Source organism: Corvus brachyrhynchos, unplaced genomic scaffold (genome assembly GCF_000691975.1).
Source record: "Corvus brachyrhynchos isolate BGI_N302 unplaced genomic scaffold, ASM69197v1 scaffold54, whole genome shotgun sequence".
NCBI lineage: Eukaryota > Metazoa > Chordata > Aves > Passeriformes > Corvidae > Corvus > Corvus brachyrhynchos.
Window position 1 is genome coordinate 755,294 of NW_008237902.1, and position 20,587 is coordinate 775,880.

A 20,587-nucleotide genomic window follows, 5' to 3' on the forward strand; every position below is an offset into this window, starting at 1 on the left:
GATGGACCAGATGAGGACTTTTGCTCCAAATGGGAAAGGAGAAAACCTCAGTCCGTAGAGATGAACCAGATGAGGACTTTTGCTCCAAACGGGAAAGGAGAAAACCTCAGTCCCTAGAGATGAACCAGATGAGGACTTTTGCTCCAAATGGGAAAGGAGAAAACCTCAGTTCCTAGAGATGCTCCCAGAGATAGTCCTAACGATGAAGATGATGAAGACCCTTTGCTCCCAGGGAAGGAGAAGGGCCTCTGTTTTTGTTTCTGAACGGCTCAACCTTAAAATTGTACCCCAAAAAACTTCAAGAGTGGACCCTCGAAAGCAGTTGCGGGAAAAGCTGCAAGTCGGGGGAAAGGACTCACACGCAGGCAGAGAGACTCCTCTTCCTAAATGGACTGAACAATATTTGGAAGTGGGCGGCTGTCTCGTTGTGATAATGTTTTCATAGCATGAGCAAGAAGAGACTTCTCTTTCTAAATGGACTGAACAAGGTTATTATGGCAGTGGTAAACAGACTGAACATCTTAAGGGTTGTCTTTTCACATTGTCAGTGGGAGAAGGGAGGAAGGTGGGGGGAGGAGGAGAGTTCTGAAGGTGGTATAATTTTTTTTTTTCTTCTTTTAGGTCTGTTAATAAACTTCTTTATATTCTTTCAAGTTTGGTGCCTGCTTTGCATTTCTCCTAATTCTTATCTCACAGCAGATAAACAGTAATGAGTATTTTGGACCAAACCACTACAATTATTCAATAACAGCTTCACACAGCTTTTGGATTACACAACTCGAGTCTCACTGGCCCAGAGCACAGGCTGAGGAAACATCTACCTCATGGGAATGCAGTAGCCAGATGTGCCAGAGTCAAATGGGGGATGTACAAAGGTACTCAACATCAGGCCAACCCTAGTTCTCCCACAGTCCTCTGGAGTTTCCCAGGGGTTATTTGGGAGAATAAAGTCAGTACTGCTAAAAGCCTCATGCCAGATGTATTGCTGCAGTTAGGAACCCCCCTGCAACTCATGGAGTCAAATAACAAAATAGGGATCAATGTCAACAATTTGCTAATAGAATAAGGAAGTAGTTACAATGCTGTAAAATATTTTTCCTGTAGAAAATTCATTCAGAATGGTCACATCACATAAAATCTATCAATTTCCACAAAGAGGTATATGAAAGAATAATTTATTCTTGTACCTCCCACCAACAATCTTTAAAATGTATACAAGGAGCAGATGCAAAAGGATGACTTGATTTCCTTCCCCATGCAATTCTTTAACCATATCCTGTTGTATCTCACGTTCTTTTCCCTCAACTCCTCTCTTATTTCCTTAATTTTCCCTTACAAAACCAGACCAAAGCTAAAAGTTAACAGAGAATTTAATCCAATTTTTCCTCTAACTGGGGACACAAGAAGTCTTAACGCTTGCTGAGTATCTTGTTTTCCATCAGGAGAGGCCAAGTCATCCCTCCCAGAGAGAGGAAAAGCAGTGCAAAAGCAAAGCTGAAGAGCAGCACCCCAGAGCTCAAGGACAGGTAATGCAGTCAATAGTTGGACTATGAAAAACCAAACCACATTGCACTAAATACTCAACAGTTAGACACTTTAACAAGTATTTGCTAATTGTGCTTCTGCATACATATTCCTCTTAATTAAATGTAGCAGCCCTCACACTGCACACATTTAACTAATAGTGTCTCATTATTTTGGTCGGGTTTTTTTCTTCTGTTTCGAGATTGTTGGAAATTTTTTTTTCTTGTACATCCCTTAATATCAAATTTATTACCTAATGTTATGACAACAGGAAGTGATTTTTACATTTTCAAACAGAAAGAGACATGATCATGGACTTAATTAGTTCACAATGATTTAATTAAAATTTGCAGAACAACAATGTACCTAATTAGAAACATAATTATGCCAATGTACCTTTCCATCTTTGAAGGGACCATTAGTCATTGAGGTGGTATGTTTTGTAATTTAAGCTCATCCTAATTTTCATTTTCTGACTAGTTAAGTACAGTCATCGTCATGTTCAGGTAATTGCTTTATTAACAAGCTTAATTAAAGTTTCTGTAAAACTGACAGCTACAAAGTTATTCTTCTTAATGTGTTGCTCACAAAAACATTAACTAATTACATCGAGCTCTTTACAGGGCTTACGTACCTCATAAGCTTAATTCATTAGTACTTTAAAGAGCTTTGAAAACTCTGACTGTAATAACCTATGGAAGTGCTTTGTATTGTCACAATATTAAATAGAGCTGTTATACCCAGGAAACTTCTTTGTACAAAGTTATTACGTGAGAGATGGTGTTCATTTTAAAGCACCTGCATTTCAAGCAGTAACTAGAAAAAAAAAAAAATCAGTGATATTATCTTTGATAAACCTAAACCCCTTAGAGTCCAAAGCTCATGGAAAAGGGTGATGGGGAGGTTTTAAAGTTTCCAGAAATAGGAACAAATTTTGCAAGTTCAAAAACCACTCATTTTTCAATTGCTGAAAACAAGGTAAAGGGACTGAGTACATACAGGCCACATCTGTGCTCAAATTTTGTCAGGCAGAAGTGCTGAATTATTGGTGTAACTGAATAATCCCATTGCTTAGAAGAATTAGTTTGACATCTGGAAACAAAACTAGAGCAATAAAAACCCCACCACACACTACAGCCTAACAGGCTTATCAATTTCCACGTCAGCACTTCAGCACTTCATCAGTGTAGCAGATAAAATAATCCAGGTCAAGTTTGGAAGACTTCAGAAAAAGAACCAGAAAGGTTTAATGCCTAAAGGGTGGTGAGATTTTTTAAGCAGTACAACTACCACACGGGAAGCTAAATCAATTTAAGAGCAATCAAAGTTCTCATTACCTTGTGTCTTCTATAGTTTGGGTGACACTTAAATCATTGCAGCACAGGATATGGGCATGGCATTTTCATAATTTTTAACATTTTACCATTTGTTGTTGTGTTGGAAATCAACACCACTGAATAGTTCCAATGGAAGATTAAAGAGAAGAAAGATTCCTTTAACTAGCCCTCAATAAATCAGTTGTGGGGCCGAAGGCTTCCATGTCTTTGGTGGAACTGCAAGATTAAAGTTAAACATCCTGAATCTCTGTCTACATCAACCACTAAGCTCAAACATGGAGCTTTAGTTTATCTTTTGTTATTTTTTTCCCTTATGATCCTTGCATTATTGATTTGGTTGACTTTCCTCAATTTTGTCAAGAAATTCTTGCCTCTAGGTCTACAATGTCTCCTGAGAAACAGCTGGAATTATTCCAGGATCAAATGGCTAAGTGAGCGCCTGTGAGATGTATATTTGGTATGTATGTATTTCTTAATGTGAATTACTGTGCATTTATTGACACCCAATCTGCATTTCATCAGTCAGTCACACTTCTGCTGTGTCATTTCCTTTTCATTCATTTTTTCCTCAGATAACAATTCGAAGTATGGAAAGGGCCAGCCCTGGTACAAACATGACTGCTGCTGTAGGATGGCAGCCCCAGGTCATTACAGAAACACTTTGATGCTGCTCTGCCAGGCCAGAAACTGGGAGCCCAAAGCCCATCTCCCACCTCAGCCCCTGCTGTGCCTGCAGGAGAAGCCAAACTGCCCTGGAGCCAGGAAGGATGAACTGCTGCTGTGTCTGTGTGTCCCACCTGGCTGCCAGCACCAATGGAAGCCCAGTATACACTTTCAGAAGATTTTCTTCCCCTTGAAACTTAGTGGCCACTCTCCATCTTTTGCTTACAAGCTTAGCAAGAATCTGCTCATTTGGCCAGCTTGTCACTGCATGCTCACAACGCCGGAATGCAGAGCCATGTACCAACACGTCCCTGCATAGAGCAGTGCCTGCACTCGAGTCCACCTTGTTGCATTTTCACAGTTCATACTAGCACATGACAGCACTGCAGGGCCAGAAGTAATACCTGCCAACAGCACTGGCATGTGAAAGAAAACTACTGAGAAAGCTTTGATTTTAGTGACCTAAAGGCAAGAAAAAGAGATCACATTGTCTGGTGAAATCTAACAGTGAATTTGAGGGAAGCAGTATGTTCTCTTTGTAAAGGATACCAGACACCCATGATCATTCCTGACCATAAAAACTTCATTTGTTAGGACACTAACATATATTATTTTATTTTAATGCTCTCCCTCAAGTATTTTCAGCTCATTTACCAAAATTTGTCTTCTAAAAAAAAAAAAAAAAAGAATTTAATTTTGCTAGGACAGGAACAATTGATAGTAAAACATCCAATAAATAAAGATGAGACAAAGTTGTTTCAGAATAAATCTTTAAAAGATCTCCTTTGAAAATAACTCCAAAACTCAAACAGGAAACTTCTGGGAGGTGTGTCTTTGACAGCCAAACATGTCAGCACCAGGAAATGCTTCATGTCTTTATTATAGCTGTCAGGCTTATATCATAACCACAATAGCTTGGTGAGTTTATAACATTGGCAGAACGTCTGATGAAAATCAGTTAGATCTTATGGTGAGAAATAGAGAAGGCCGAAAACCCACTTGGAGCTAACAGAGATGCAGGTAAGATGCACAGAAATGAGTTAACAGCATGACAAGATTATTAAATGAAATCTGTTTACTACAGGATGTCTTATGGACTCAAGAGTTCAGACAGAAAAGGTTGGTTTTATAATGAACCCATTTTAACCATAAATAACAAAGCTAAACTACTGCAGTACACACTCCTAGAGAGTATTAAAGTAACTTGTTTAACAGGCAACATGTGGCTATTTCTCCTCCAGTCTGAGTGCACAGATGACAGTTTCTGCTCTGACTTTCTCCTTTTTGGCCATGCAAATCCTTCAGCAAGAACAGGAGAGAAGCTGAAATGACCAAGGCATGGCAGCATTTTAATGTTTGTGTCCATTATTAAGTGGAGAATTCAAGCTGCCCAGCTGATAAGATAATGTAGCTGCATCGTCACCGTCACATTGCAGCAGAGAAATTTTTGGCCTGATAGCTTTATTTTCCTGTTTGTTTGTTGGGGAGTTGTCTTGGTTTGAAAAACAGGTGTCTGTCAAGGAAGGCAGGAGCCTCCCTTGAAATGGAAAATGCAACCCCCTTCCCTCCGAATTATTATAATTTCGAATTTAAGGTGCTTTCAGGCAGAGATATGAAGAATAGGAATAACAGTTCTTTACATATATATATATATATATATATGTAAAGAACTGTGTGAGCAGGGCAGGTGCGATGGCTCTGTCAAAGCAGTGATCCTATAGAAGGGGCTGCTCTTCCTCGGAAGGTCCAGTGGTGGCTGTGTAACTCCTGTCCCCTGGGAACCCAGTGGAAAGGGTGTCTGTGGTGTTGGGAATCTCAGATTATATCCAGGATGGAATGCTTGGTTCCTCCCCCTGGGTGGAGCATCTTACAATGGGATGATGAGTCATGAGGCCAGGCGTTGATGGGCTCATTAACAGAAAGACAGTCCGGGGGGAGGAGGCAAGGAAACACTGCCCCACCTGGTTTCAACAGCTCATGAGGATGGTAATAGAATACACTGCAACCCAGGACAGGAGTTTTTTTTGTGAAGGCTATTTCTGGATTTTAAAAGGTAGTTTTACTGCCTGTCAAACATTACTTTGCATACGTGAAGATAAGAGAACCTTAAGGGTATTTCCCAAAACATGCTTTCCAGTGCCTGAAGTGCTGTTTTTGGGACATGTATCCAAGACATGGAAGGCTTTATTTGCCAATGGGAGATCTGGAATGCTGAATGGCTGTGAAGACGTTTTCTTTTATTGAGTCAAGCCCTAAGGTGATCGTATTTTCAGTATAACAATGAGTCAATTTATCCCCACTGGGTTATGGGAATTTTTTTATGGTACCATATATGCTGCATCTGGCACACAAGCCTATTAAAACCCCAGGCTAAATGAATTGTAATGTTACCCATGCAGTCTGGAAAAAAAGAAACAATTAAAAATAAATCTATCACTGAAGAAAGATTCTGCTAAGTTATTTTATGATTTGGAGAGCAAGTCTTAAAAAAAAAGAACTATCCCCAAATCCTCTTGTCTAAACAAGCCAATCTCATCAAATGATAGCTGTTTTTCAGTTGCATCATCAATATCAAAACTGTTCTACTTCATTAAGAGAACAAGATATTTAGAGCAAGATGAATCAGGAAAGTTGCAGGATTGTGATTTGGCATTCTGATTTGCTGTTTGTCCAACGTGGAAAAAACTACATTTTTCAGTATTTTTTACACAAAGAAATATTTCTAGATTAACAAAGAGTGTAATTTAACACTGCCTAATAACAAAGGGTATTTAATGTTCACCCGGCATCCCGGCTGAGCTCTGCTGATGGGAGCTCAGGCCCCAGGCAGAGCTTACCTTGGAGGTGTAGGTGTGTCCATCGGAGCCGCAGACAGCGCTGGAATGTGCCATGGGACAGGGCTTGCACTTTGCTATGTTGGCTGCTCCAGCCCAGTGCTTCTGGGCCAAGTTGCCTTTCTTTTGTCGAAGGCTGTAAAATAAGACACACCACGGTTGTTGGAAAGTTTGTATAAAACAGAAGAATTAGAACTTCTCTGAATACAGCTGGATTTTCAGTACAGCATTAATTTAGAATCATTTCAGTTGGAAAAGACCTTTAAGATCATCAAGTCCAACCATTAAACCAGCACTGCCAAGTCTACTAAACCATAATTTAAAGCAAGTAAATTAAACACAGCTCCTAACAATGCTTTTATAATATGGCACATTATAGCAGGCAATCTAAAAAGTCATAAGTTGGTAGGCAGCTCTAGATTTATAACACTTGGTGGTTTCATTTAGATTTATAACTACAAATGATTTCACTTCAGAATACATCATTTCTTGAGCTACACAGCATTCTGGTGATGCAGGCAACATTACACCAGGTTGTATTTAGAGACATTTTCACCAGGCCTTCTCAGAGCTGCCAAACTACTGCTAAAGTAGCAATGATTTTAAAGCTAAATCCTTAAAAAAACATTGCAATTTATACTGTGCTTATAAAAATGTATAGACTCACTAAGCACTTTTGTCACTGTAGGGGCAGGAGCCCTCTTGACATACCAGCTACTGAACAATCAGCTGAGGTTCTCAGATCAATCAGAGTCCCCCCAGGAATGTCATAAAGTCACAGAGAGCATCTCCAAATCCACCAATGTGTGCCCCTAGGGAGTGACTGCCATTGTTTTCAAGTCACAGAATACTCAATTACTGCATTAAAAATGTCTATAAAAAAAGACATCTGCTCCAAAAACTTACTGCAAAACACGTGCCATTGATTCTGACTAACGGCTCATTTTCCTGTCATAATGAACTACTTGACTGAGAGGACATTAAGTAATTATTGCCAGCCTAATGTTGTAAACTGATAAGAAGTTTGCTTTAGAAACCCCAATCCAGTGGAACAATGCAGATTCATTTTGGTCATGTGTACTTGTCTTTCACTTGAAAGCATTTACAAGGGAAGGCAAAGCATCGCAGCAGTTTTGCTGGAGACTGGTAGAAAAATAACTGCCATCTGTTCTTGTACCACAGGAAAAAAAGATATAACAGTTCAGCTAGAAACACATTTCAATGTGCTGCTGAATGGCTTTATCACAGCATTAGAAAAATATATACAGATATTTTTTAAAGGAATTTCACTACAGCTTGCAACTTGCCAACTCTGATGTAATGACATATTCAGCTGCTAAATAATATAAATTCTGTTCTTTCATCTCAGTCCCAGTTTTCCTCAAGTCTAACCTTTGCCAGAGATGAACCTACTACTAAGAAGATTGTGTCCTCAGAAGGAATCCAATCATGATATAATGAACTATGAAAACAGAAGCTAAGTATTTAAGATGAAATTCCCTTGTTATTTTAAGAAGTCTCCCTAATGCAGAGAGCAGCACTCCCTGTTTCAGATGCATTCTGCCTCACAAAGGTACCATTATACCAGACGCCTAAATGCTGTGGATAGTTGGTTACTTAGCTCTGAACCCCCTAAAGTAGCTCTGTGGATCTGATCTCTTATGCTGAGGTTGTACAAACTGTTTATTTAAGTTTTCCAGAGTAACTGATTTCTCTGCAGCCCCCAACCATGCTTTGTTATCAACATGTAATGAATATCTTATTTTCTTGAACTCTTAGGATTATGGGCATGACTTTTGTTTTTTTTCAGCTTGACAGGAAAGTTTCCTCATTTACTTTACTTACAGCCCTGCACTTCTGACAATGCACAAACTCAGAGTCAAAAATATGTTTGAATGTCGTACTGTAGATACTGATGACCAGAGTCTGGAGGCAAGTGCGAAAGGAGCTGTGCTTCTCCTCTGGAGACTGCAGAAGGTCATAGCACAAAGCAGACCTTTTACCTTTTCACTGACTTTAATTTCCACAATCTCAAAAGATAGATCCTTTGCTATACATAAAATTGTTATGAAGAACATTTTCCGATTAGTTATAGAAAAATGGCTAAGAAATGCTAAACTTGAAGGGTGTGATTTAGTGCCATCACCATCAAAGCCATCAGCCATGAAGCGTGGAGGATGGAGAGGAGTGAGTGAACTAACGAGCACCTCATCAAAATTAAATATATTGCAGTTCTTAGCTAGACTGATGACTAACAAATCACAGGATCTGAGTGGCAAGTATAAAACAGATTGTAGAGCATTTGTGGACCACACTTCATCAGGTATTCTACACTATAACCTTAAAAGAAACGTCCACTCAGGACTGGGCTGCTTAGATTCATATTGCAAAGCCAGTTCCTATTGGAAAATTCTTCTGGAGCCGATGATGTTTTTCACTCTTCCATCATCATTTAAATAAATAAAAAAAAGAAGTAATTAAAGTTGATTGTTTCAAGCCATTCCAGCAGCTCAGGGAGCCTGGTGGCCCTTTCCATCACTTTACTGAGAGTAAAAAGAACACACACAGCCTTAGGCCTGAGCTCTGTTCTCACAGCAGCTGCCTGGAAGACAACACCAAGTCTGGTGTGTCCCCTCAGCTGGGACCAGAATGGTTTCACCTGAGCCCGATTTGCTGTGTTTTGCCTGCAGACAATGAAGGAAACATTTACTCTTCCTAACCCCCACATTCATCTTCAGGATCTTCTTCTGATAATAAAAGGAAGTTTACTCTCTGAAAGAATGATATTTAGTAACAAGAATTCCCTGTGTAGTAGATCTCAAAGCATTTCACTAACGTGAATCAAAAATGAAACAATTTTAGTAGTGCTTCAGATAATGTGTGTAATGAGGCAGGGAATGCTGCAAGAAACCTGCAGCTCCCTCACTCCTGCAGGTGCATGGAACTGGTAGTACACCAATCATTTTTGTTGCAAGAAACAGTCTGGCTTTCAAAAATTAATACATTTTTTCCAAAATGATAGTGCAAAGTGCCACTGTATTTGAAGCCAGTCAAAAGTAATTTTTGTCAGCTTGGCCAAGTGAGCAACAGCTGAAAGTTTTAACCAGATACCCATACTCCACACCCCCACCAAAACTAAGGCTGAGCACCTATCTTGTAAAATGAACATCTCTTTTCCAAAAACAAACATGTCTTTTTCTGCAGTCGTATTTTGAGAGGCTGGATAGGACTTTTGGAAGCTTTTCAATCCTGTAACTCCTAACAACACATCAAACATCCAAACAAACAAATTAAAACCTAGACAAGAACACTGGCTGCCATAAGCAGCCAGCCAGCAAATCCCCTCTCAATGGAAGTGCACATTCACATACTCTGGGAATGCTCTGCTATGCTAATCATCTTGGTTTAGAATAAATATGTCAGAAGCAAGCCAACTTTAATTCTGCTTTAAAACTTGGAGTTGAAAGGATCTACTACTATTTTCACTATTCCAGAAGCTGGAACACATGAATGTTTTGGTCAAGTATTAAGACTTATAGGCAAACCCTGCCTGCTTTTGCTTTGCAGACTGGTGAACTAATGCACCAAAAGGCAGAAGAATTATGGAGTTGGTAAGTTTCACAGAATTCAGCCTCTTGGCTTTTTAATACATAAAGAAATTTCAGCGGTTTAAAGCATTCACAGTTCACACAGGGGGAAAGCACAGTGACTCAAGTTCATTACTCTTTACACGGACACACTGCTCAGCACATACTGCGACAATACAGTGAGCTGACATCTGCCTGGCTTGCACAGGAGCAGGGAGAGTGCCTCAGGCTTTGCAGATGCCACCAGCCAGATGCCAGGATGGTACATGGCACCTCAGGGCAGCCAGAGCCCCAAAGCCACAGACACCTGCATGTCAGCATACGGCTTCCAAGCACAAAGCCTTGGCAATGCAAAACAGAGCTCAGAAGCTTGAGAAGTGGCTCCACTCAAGATTTTATAGCTTCCAGGTGCACCCTGGAGAACCAGAAGCTCAACCCCAGCTGGCAGCCCCAGGGATGGGAATCACCCAGCCCTGTCCAGCTTGGCCGGGAGCATCAGTTCTGGGCACTCAGAGCCTGCTGGGGAGTTTGAACTGTGCCTTTGATTCAGCAAAAGTTTGTCACATAAAACATCTTAAATTGACTCAGATTAAAAAAAAAAACCCAACAACCAAACCCAAAAATGCAAAGCCTTAATTCATGACCAACCCCTGATGGTTGACATAGGCTGAGCTATTTAGGGAAACTCTGTATCTTATAACAATTTTTTCAGGGACAGTACAGAAGAGGGTATATGGAAATAACTTCTGGCAAAGCCAGGGGTCAGAATAAAGATACTTGCAAAAATAAATGATGCTTTGTTTCTTTACATTTACAGTTTGACTTATTTACATTTAATTTTAAATTTGACACCTGTTCAGACTTTTCATTACGAAGAAAATGTACAACATCAAGAATGTGTTACTCTGCTTCAAGATCAGTTATTCCCAAATGCATATAGAGTAAATTAGCAGATTAAGCATTGATGGATTTAGTGCAATCACAAATCAGGCTCCTTTGGCAGGCTGTTGTTTTGAAAGTCCTGACAAACTTTTAGCTTGAAGCAGACAGTAAAGAGAAGTTTCTCCTTAGGACTTTTTTGTTAGGTGAGTTTTCAAAGGTCTGCTGCAAATAAGAGCAGAAAGTTTCTCAAAAACCCCAAAAAATGAGTTACACAATTTTTTCTGACAGAAAGTATCAGGTAAACAGATAGTGAGACTGGTACTGTCTCTTCTTGTTCTTTAACTTGCTGTTTCATTGATGTTACACAAACGTAGAATTTGGATCAATTCATGCTGTAAATTACTTACACCTATTGTGTTTTCTGGGCTTAAAATCATACCACTACTTATTTCAGGTCCTATTTGAACAGTATTGAGCCGGTCAGGAATTTTTTTTTGATAGAACAGGCCTTATGTACAAAATACTGACTTGACAAAACCAAATTATTTCATGGAGATAAACTGGTGTTACTGAACTTTTACTGACATTGCCACTCCTAGCTGGGCTGATTACAGGAAAGGCCATCTCTTCCCAACAGTCTCTTTCAGAGACTTCTTCCAGGAAGCAAAAGTCATCTCACCATCCTCAGGGTCTGCAGGTTCCCTGGAAGGTACATTTGAGTTAGGCACCCACGGGAGGGCCCACCCACTGCAACAATTTTCAGGTAAACCTGTGTCAGGGGGTCTGTGAGTTGTGTACTGGAGTTTTAAATTATAGCTCTCACAGAGACATTCCTCAAGACTAGGATTAACTTCATCCATCCTTCTTTCTTTCTGGATCTTATATCAAACCAAAATTCCTAAGTCACATAAGCCTATTTTAAGCTCTATTAGAACAAAACTGAAAAGTTCAGTGCACCAGAGCTGGTACCAGAAGCTGGAAGGAGCTCTGACAGCAAACTTGAATGGCTTCCTGAAGCTGGAACAATTCACAGTGGGAACAGTTTAAAATGTACTGTCTGTACCTTCTCCATGCCTTATGCAGAGTTTGTTCATGTCCCCCTGAAGGAAGCTTATCACACTGAAGATAAAGCCAGCACTGCCTGCCTGTTTTTATCTCTCCTTTGCATAAGTTATTTCTCTTGCTCTTGAGGAAAAGAATGACAAACCTGAAATTTGCCAGTATAAATGGCAATGTTCTCTTCTCTCTTTGTATCGTTTTTGTATTCTGGTAGAGTTAAGGGCTTGGCCTCATTTCTAGAACATTTCATATTTTTCACAAGAGCTGTGTATACCTTGAGCCACTACCAGTCAAGATCTGTGAAGAAAATAGTCTACACATATTACCTTGAGAAAAAAAAGTACTATGCTATTGAATCTGATACAGACTCTTTATTTAATTAATACAATATTTATTTAATACTGCAAAATGAGAACAGACATATGATTACAGCAATTTCCCTTTACCTTCAGATACAAAGAAAAATAACATGCAACCTTGCATTTTAGCATCATCCCACTGTACTTACGTAGTACCACTTTCCCTGATTTCAGTATTCAAAGAAATAATTTCAGCTATCTGATTTTACTTCCTCTAGCTGCCTTCATATCTTCTCCCGAGCAGATCTGGCTTAAAAGAGCCATAAGAAATAAAAAGGCCACTACCCACTGGTAGATGTGCAAAGGTTTCCATGGGGCTTGGTGATGGCTGGGGACCCTTCTGGCAGAATGAAACTCATTCAAGACTGGCCCCCAGAGTAAATGGATACTCTACTTACTTGCTACTCTTTCAAACAATGACATTGATCTTGGGATTTAGGTCTGTCCAGAGAGAACCAGTAGTCACAGGAGTGTTCCCAGAAAGCAGCTGGTACTCAGAAGATAGAGGTGGAGATGACAAATTTAGGAAAGAGTTAAAGCAAAAATCTCAGCTGTTGAGGTGAAAGTGTACCAGGTGTCATTCCCATGAAATGAAAAACATGCATTTCCAAGGGAATAGGAAGCGCCAAGCCTCTGTTTCTTACCAACAGTAAGAAGACATTCTAAAATAAGCATGGGGGAAACAACATACCAGAAGGAACTCGTTAGCTGGATGTAGGGAAGGTTGAAGGCTGTAGTATAGTGTATGTTTTGCAAGAACACCCCCTGACACATCTTGCAGGGAAAATGCCCTGAGGATTCCTGCATGGATCCCACTAGGTCCAGCTGGCAACCAACTTTGGAAAGAGAACAAAGGACCTGGGGGCCCAGGGTGCTCAGGGTTATTGGTCCTGTAAGATGAAGGAATCCTTTTATTTTTTAACTTTCTGTGTGTTTTAAAGGAAGAAATAACTTGGAAAAGCTGACATAGATTCTGAGGGCCTAGAAGGCCAGGAAAACTGTAGCGAGTTTGATTGAGGTGATGCAACTGCTGCAGGTGACTTCTGAGATCCAGCAACAGGAGCAACTACGTGGAAAAGTTACTCAGAAAGCAGCAAGGTCTGTGTCTAAACAGATACAATACGTCATTTAAATATGGATACTTTTAAACTGCCAGGACAATTAATTTTGCACAGTAACAGGGTCTCAGTACAAGTATCTTTCTGAGATGTTAGTTCCTGGCTTTACTTATTCCTGGACTAAAAATGACAAGGTTGTTTATTAAGGCCATTAGAGAAGCACATCAATTTCCACCTTTGAGTATTTCAATACATAAAAATGGTGTTTGAAAGTTCCACTTACAGTCTTAGCTAACAGTTTATTGTGCTTATAGGCAATTTATTTTTTAACCTAAACTCTAAAAGATTTTCAACTCTTCGACCTAATACATATGCTCAACAGCTGCACAGGTATGAAAACAGGCAAAGTACACAAAGGAAAAGAACCAAACCAAAAAATCCACACATAAAATGCCAGTGCTCTCAAAAGTCATTGTGCTTTCCTGAATAAATAACACAGCTTCTAAACTCTGACTGTTCCCATGAATTTTCATAAGAGAATTATTTTCCTTTTCATCATTATTTTTCCACTAACATAAAAAGGAATCTCAGACACCAAACTATGTAAAAAGAAAATGAAGTGCCTTGAATTTCAAAGGAGGAGGGGAGATAGCAGGAAGTTCGTAATTAAAGCTGAAATCTTATTCACCACTCCTCAGTCTGCAGGAATCTCCAGCAGCCACTTCTGAGTCCTGGATTTCACATGCTGGGTGAGATGCAGGAACCTGGCACCAAGTTCTTAAAGCGTGCAGCAAATGTAATACATTTTTTTTTTTGGCACTGGCCTTCTTTCTGTCCTTCTAGGACAGCTTATTGGTTTTTTCCCCATTACCAAAGAAGAATACATTTTAAAAGGATAAAGGAAGATTTTCTCTGCCCAGGATCTGACTACCTTGATATTAAACTAATGCATTGATCAGGTCTGCCTCCTCCTGCTGGCAGAGCTTGCCAAGATCTCCAAGAAAGCTGAACTGCTGATGGTGTGTGTGATTAATCCGAGCTGTCAGGTTTGTTTGGGGAGGAAACCTGATCCTCTCTCACTATGCCCTGTTTCATGCCATTAGACAGGTTCAAAATTGTTTTCACCAAATCTGGCAGAGCAGCCATTTCCCACCATTTCACTGCTACAGCTCGTATTTCTAGTTCCAGTGTTGAAAGCTGCATAACTATAGCTGTGCAAACACAGGTGCAGGTTACTTAGTAAGGCTAAAATTCAAGGCAGATTTCTTGGCAGCACTTAACAACACTTTAAAGCCCCAACATGACTGATGAATCTCACAGAAGCTGAGGATAGAAAAGCTTTCAAACCATCCTCACTCTTGGCCAAATGCAGAGGTCTGTGAAGTTGAGCACCATCGAAGCTCCAATGTCTCATGTCTCCACAGTCATTCAGCAGTTTGGCAGAATGGAACTGATGAACAAACGAATGGGCTGAAACAGGTGACAGACCCACACTGGGGTCATGCTCAGCTTCATGTCCTTCAGTTCCATTTACAACCCAGCCTTATTTATTCCCCCATGTGCAACACAACCCTTAATTTTTCACTCCAGAAGGCCCTACTGCCCAAAATGTGACTGGTTGGTTGGTTGTTTTTTTTTTTTCTTAAGCAAGAAAGTTCAGAAATCTTATTATCACTTTGTAACTGCAGGGGGAAAAAATCAACGCTGCACCCCCACCCCCCCTCAAAGCATCCTTAGACAGCTCAGCTGCGTTCTGCTTCATTATGTTGCTTTTGTTTATCCTAAGGCAAATAACATGAAATCCTCACCAAAAAAAATTGACATTTTGCTGGTAGGAATAAGAAAGTAAAGGAATTTTAAAAATACAGTAAAAATTTTTGCTCTTAAGACCATAAATCAAATGTTTCTTTCTAAAAATAACTGCACAGTACTCCGGTTCTGCGAATACTTGGCACCATGGTTCAAACAATCAGTTATGAGCTGTGCTAGCAAAATATTTGCCCCTTCTGACACATTTTATTATGAGAGATGCTTATTAAATTCTCAAGAAAGCTACAGCAGATTAAGCTGCTGAGGATTTTTACAATTAGCATTGATTACCTAAGAATTAATGTGTGATTCCTGAATAGAATTGGCTTGTCAAACAACAGACAATTAAAAAAAATAATCAAACCCAAAGCCACCTCCAGAGTGTAGTCAAAATCCACTGTTCAAGGTAGGTTTGGGGAAATAATCAGAATGCAGTTTCCCATGTCAGAATAAAATGAATGTTAGTGAAATGCATGCAAACTGAGCCAGTTATAAATACTATGAGGAGCTGAGTAATTTAAAAATCCCATCCTTTTTAGCATCTAAATAGGCTAATGCCCCTGTTGCTTATTCAGCACTGCTGATTTATAGAGCTCAGTACTATGAACATCTGAACATTCTGCTGAATTTCTCACCGTATTCAGCACTGCCTGACTGGTTATTTGATGCTGGAGATGGAGTTCATAATATCTATACCATTTCCAGTTTCTCAGATGAGGCCATCAGAAGCGTTAACCAATCTTACACGAGGCTGCATCTTAATGAAAGGTGACTACAGCTTCAGGAAGGTCCCAGCTGATAGACAGGATTTACATAATCCCATTAATTTATGATACAAACTGAATGCACATGATCCAGAGTAGGGACAGCACATGGTGAAACACACCTTTAGGTAAAATTTGAAGATGAATTCAATTGACATACTTGCAGAAACTGCAAGATACTCATTTCATGAGGTACTTCCACTGAGTGTTTAAGATTTCACTTTGCTGTGACCTTGAATGATGAAGTCCAGCACCCATGCATTACAAACCATCCCTTCTTCCCATATTCTTTGACCATGTAACTCCATAGGCTCCTCTACCATGGAGGTTATGGTGGTGTTAAAAGGCAGTGTAGCAACTCATTTGTAGTTTCAGCATTTTACAGCTGCTTCCTCAGAAGTTGATTTTACTGTGTGAAAAAGTAAGACTCAATCAGTGGCATAGTTAGATAGAAAGCGTAACATTACCTAGGACTTTAACAGGTTTTGTTAAAAAAACCCAAATGATTTAAATACTTTGCTGCTGAGTTATTACACAGGAATCAGTTAAGCTTAAGATGTGCCACCTTATTTTCCATCACTTCTTGCCACCCAAATTTCATTTCAGTTACTCACTATTGATTCCTTGGACTCCATTCTTACTCTTTCCAATTTCTCTGCTGCTGTGGTAGAAATCTAGGGATTGCACTAATTCTTTATCACTGCAAATTAATGCTATTATTTTTCCCCAAATGTTGTTGCATTTCTTCAAAAAACACTTTTCTCAAATCCTACAGTCTGTGGTCTCCCTTCTACCCGACTGGCTTTGATTTCTCCTCTAGCCCTATTTTCCCATGATCTGGTCAGCTATTTTATGGAAAAATTTATAAAATTGTGAAAAAATTGCAGTGTCCTTTCTTACTCACTGTTGTAGTTAACCATTTTGATTCCAATCTTTCGGTCTTGACTACTTTGCCCTGACCTCTTCCCCCTCAAACTCCTTTTCCTCATACTTTTTCCCTCCTACTTCTGAAACTTTCCTCTGCTTCATTCAACCTCAAAAATGAGGCCCCTTGGAGAAGCAGTTATTTCTTCATCTACTCTTACCTGTTCTTGCCCTCTCTGCTAGGATGTATCATATTAAGTACTATATTCTCTCTAAATGGTACCTCGATGTCATTTTGGTGCTTTACCTGGAATAGTTTAGTCTTCTTACCTTTCTACACTTGAGTCCTTGGAAGTCTGAGAAACTTTATAGTGTCCTCTCTGGTTTATTGTTCTATCTCTTTGCACTATTATTGCTATTTCCTCTCAAGAACATCTTGTCCACATTAGAAGCTCACTATGTCAAGACCAAATATACTGTATTTCTTCTCACATCTTCTTCTCTGTTTTTCAGCTGCTGTTCCCCTGTCATCACATTTGTTATCTGGATTTGTTCTTTAACTATGTCCCCCTTCCCAGCTGCAGACCAGAGCACATTATCCTTCTGCTTTCCACAATGTCCAAGGGGCAATCATAAATTTAGCTATGTCCTGTATCTTCCTTAAATTCTCTCCGATTATCTAAGCAATCATTCTCCCATTTCACTTGTTTACAATCTATTCTTCTCTTATTTTTAGTCTGTACACTACTTAGGGTACAAATGTACTTTTACATTTAGGCCTAATTAGTAAATAATACTTTTGGTGAGGGCAGGACATATTTGCAAATGTAAAACACGAAATAAGGGTTTGTTTCTTTCCAGAGCTGGAAACTAATTTACATGCTCTGAGATACCTTCTTTATGAACCCATTTCCTTACATCTAAAGGAAGCCAAAGGCTGGTTAAATCTTCCTCTGAGGGTTGCATGACAGCAGCTGTAAGGCTGTTTTTTGTATTGATAACTGTGCTTCAGATTCATGCTCTACTGATCCTAATTTTTTCTCTACCTTTTGGAATATAGCAGAGGGCCCTCTAAACACTGAATATCAGCAACACTGAAACTTCAGCTTGTATTTCCTACCCAGCATCTACAGCCAATTTATCTCATCTTGATGGTGATCCTGAGGTGTCAGTGTCAGAGCTGTTCTCACAGCTGTGAGGAGGGCAGGGTTTCCATTTCAGCACTCACATTTCTGGTGCGCTGTAGAGGGCTGGGTGAAACTCATTATGAAATAAAAAAGCTCTCATTGTGTTTCATCCATTTGAGTTTCTAAAAGGACTATGAACCTGTTATACAGGCAGCTGGCTCAAAATGAAGCAAAAATTTCTGAACTAATGAAGGAATTAATTAACAAAACCCCCAGATTTCTGAGCTAAGATACAGTGTTGTTGCAAATAAAATATTTATACACAGAAAAATCATAGAGGCTCAAGAAATTAACTGTGGATGAGGTGCTAAGCAGGAATGACCATGGTGTAATTCAGCTTGGCAGTCTTGGGCTCCAGGTAAACTGGAGTAGCTAAGGCTACAAAAATCTGTCACAGGACTTGAAAGAGATTTAAAGCTGTCCAGAATAATGGCACGCACATTACAACATAGGGCAATGAATAATGGACAGAATAATTTATGCAACAAAACTATGAAGTGTCCTTTTTATTAAACATGAACCAGCAATTTAAATGCCAATAAGGTACAAATACAGAATTTATAAAGAAGAGGAAAGAAGCAGAGGATGTAGAAGTCTCCTGTATTTCTGTCTGCTGAACTGCAAGGCACGAGACTGGATGCCAGACTAGAGGAGCATGTTTGAGTCTTCATTAGTGTTTTCATCTCTTTTCAACCAACTCTGTTCACCTGACTTCTTAACTCATTAAACAAATCAACAAAAAAACTCACATTATGTTTTACTACTAAGGTTAATTAGTCTTCCACAATTGAGGATCACTGATTGTAACAACCAACTAATTAGAATGGTTTGTTTTGTTTCATAAAAGAAGATGGATTGCATGGTGATCAAAGCTAGAGGCCAGATAAATCAGTGAAGCAAAATTCCCAACTGTCACTCCCCATACATATTAAAGAACACTTTCCTAGATATTATCATAATAAAGCTGACAGTGGCAGTTGCAATAACAAAACTAAGCAGACTTCACTGTTTCTTAATAATATTAGTAAGCAAGAAAAAGTTGAAAGGCTCAAAAATTTTGCCAGTGAAAGGAGAAAGAAAAAGGGGAAACAGAAGAAAAATTGAGAAAATTGTAAGAGAACCTGAAGTTATAAGGTTGCATTCTGCATTGGTGACAGGCTGAATGTTAATTCTGAACAAAATATGTTAAAGTTGAGTGCAAACAATGTTGTTAGTAAAAACTTTGTAAAGACTTACTTGCAGAAGTGAAATAACTTCAGTAGTTGAAATATCTTCAGCAAGACCTCTACAAAACTATTCTTTTCTTGTAGAGTTGCTACTTGAAAAATTTGCAGATTATTGATTCAGTCTGGGTCAGAACTGTGGCTGTAGGAGAAAACTCTTCTAAGCCAAATCAAAACTGTTGTAACAGTCCTTCCATGACTCCCTTAAAAAATTGGCTGCATTATAGTTTAGGTTTGAAGGACAAATAAAAATACAGTGAAAATAATTGGGATTTCAAGGAAGTGCACAGCATGCTTTAGCCCTTGGATGTATTTTCTTTTCTTGGAAAATTAACAATTTTGGAATTTGACACGGTTGTAGAAGAGCCTCTAGGTACGAAATTGTTCTTTATTTTAAAACTGCATCACATTGTATAGAGGTTGTCTATTCAGATGTGTGAGGTAACATAAGCCCTCACTAAGGGACAAAATAATTTCTTTTCAAAGTGAAGACCTAGACAGGAGAAAAGCACAGTGACTGTCAGAGAATGTTTATTTCATGACAAGTTCTGCTGCTGGAGTTAAAAGTAAAATGTAAACAAAACACTGCAGTAATTAGAGTGATCACATCACTAAGTGTTCACAAGATTTGTGAGCTTTTTCTCATCCTAAATCCTGCAGGTGTAGTAAGAGGTCCTCAGAACACTCTGAAGCTTTCCCTGGAAAAGTATGAAGAGAGATAATGATAGAAATTGCCTATTCTTCACTAGGCACAGAAAATAAGAAAAGTTGAGGGCTATTGGGAAAGTTTACTTTGCAATATTATTACTTATTAAAGATACTGTCCCAGAAAATGGAAAAGAAAGGAGACCGGGGATGTTTTTTAGTAGTTGGCATTCATAAGAAACCAGTGAAGACCCAGGCAAAGGATTTCATCTTTCAGAAATCATAATACAATATGTTTAATATCTATAATTTTAGAAATAAAATATGAAAGCAGCAATGCTGGATCACTTCCAAATAATGAAAAGAGGAGAAGAAATATCTCTGGACACTTTTCCAGGAGCAAATTCATACTCTGTCTCCAGAGATAATAATGAAAGATAATGTTTTATTTTCTTTAGGAGCAAATGATAATTGAATACTCGAGTCAATTGAGCTAATTATATTGGAGCTACCGACTCTCTTCACAAGCTTAACATGAAATAAATTTGTCATAGCATGGAGACAGGAGGTGCTGACAGCACCATTCTGATTTGACTGACTTCTCAAAGGTGTGCTGGGAAGTCATGGGAGTGGATTTTATTTACAACAGCAGTACAGACTCTGAATCCTGAGTGCCAGCTGAGTGCCATAACCATCAGGCTACTGGGTGAATTTGGCATAATTAAAGAAGAGATCAAATCCTTTCTCCAATTAAAACCAAAGGAAAGGAATAAAACCTCCAGACTTTCAGGG

The 20,587-nt window shown here is 39.1% G+C and overlaps 1 protein-coding gene and 1 long non-coding RNA gene across 3 annotated transcripts in view; one reads left to right on the forward strand and one right to left on the reverse strand.

The window, feature by feature from the left end:
• SPOCK1 (sparc/osteonectin, cwcv and kazal-like domains proteoglycan (testican) 1) overlaps positions 1 to 20,587 on the reverse strand; it is a 279,078-nt gene that overhangs the window by 87,325 nt on the left and 171,166 nt on the right. For both annotated transcript variants that reach the window (XM_008632635.2, XM_017732962.1), the window contains one exon: positions 6,362 to 6,494. In XM_008632635.2, the coding sequence (XP_008630857.1) occupies positions 6,362 to 6,494 (133 nt within the window). The remainder of the gene's footprint in view (positions 1 to 6,361; positions 6,495 to 20,587) is intronic.
• On the forward strand, positions 667 to 4,242 carry LOC108446416. The gene is made up of 3 exons (XR_001861573.1): positions 667 to 1,526; positions 3,239 to 3,318; positions 3,434 to 4,242. It is a non-coding gene; the product is annotated as an uncharacterized LOC108446416 (long non-coding RNA).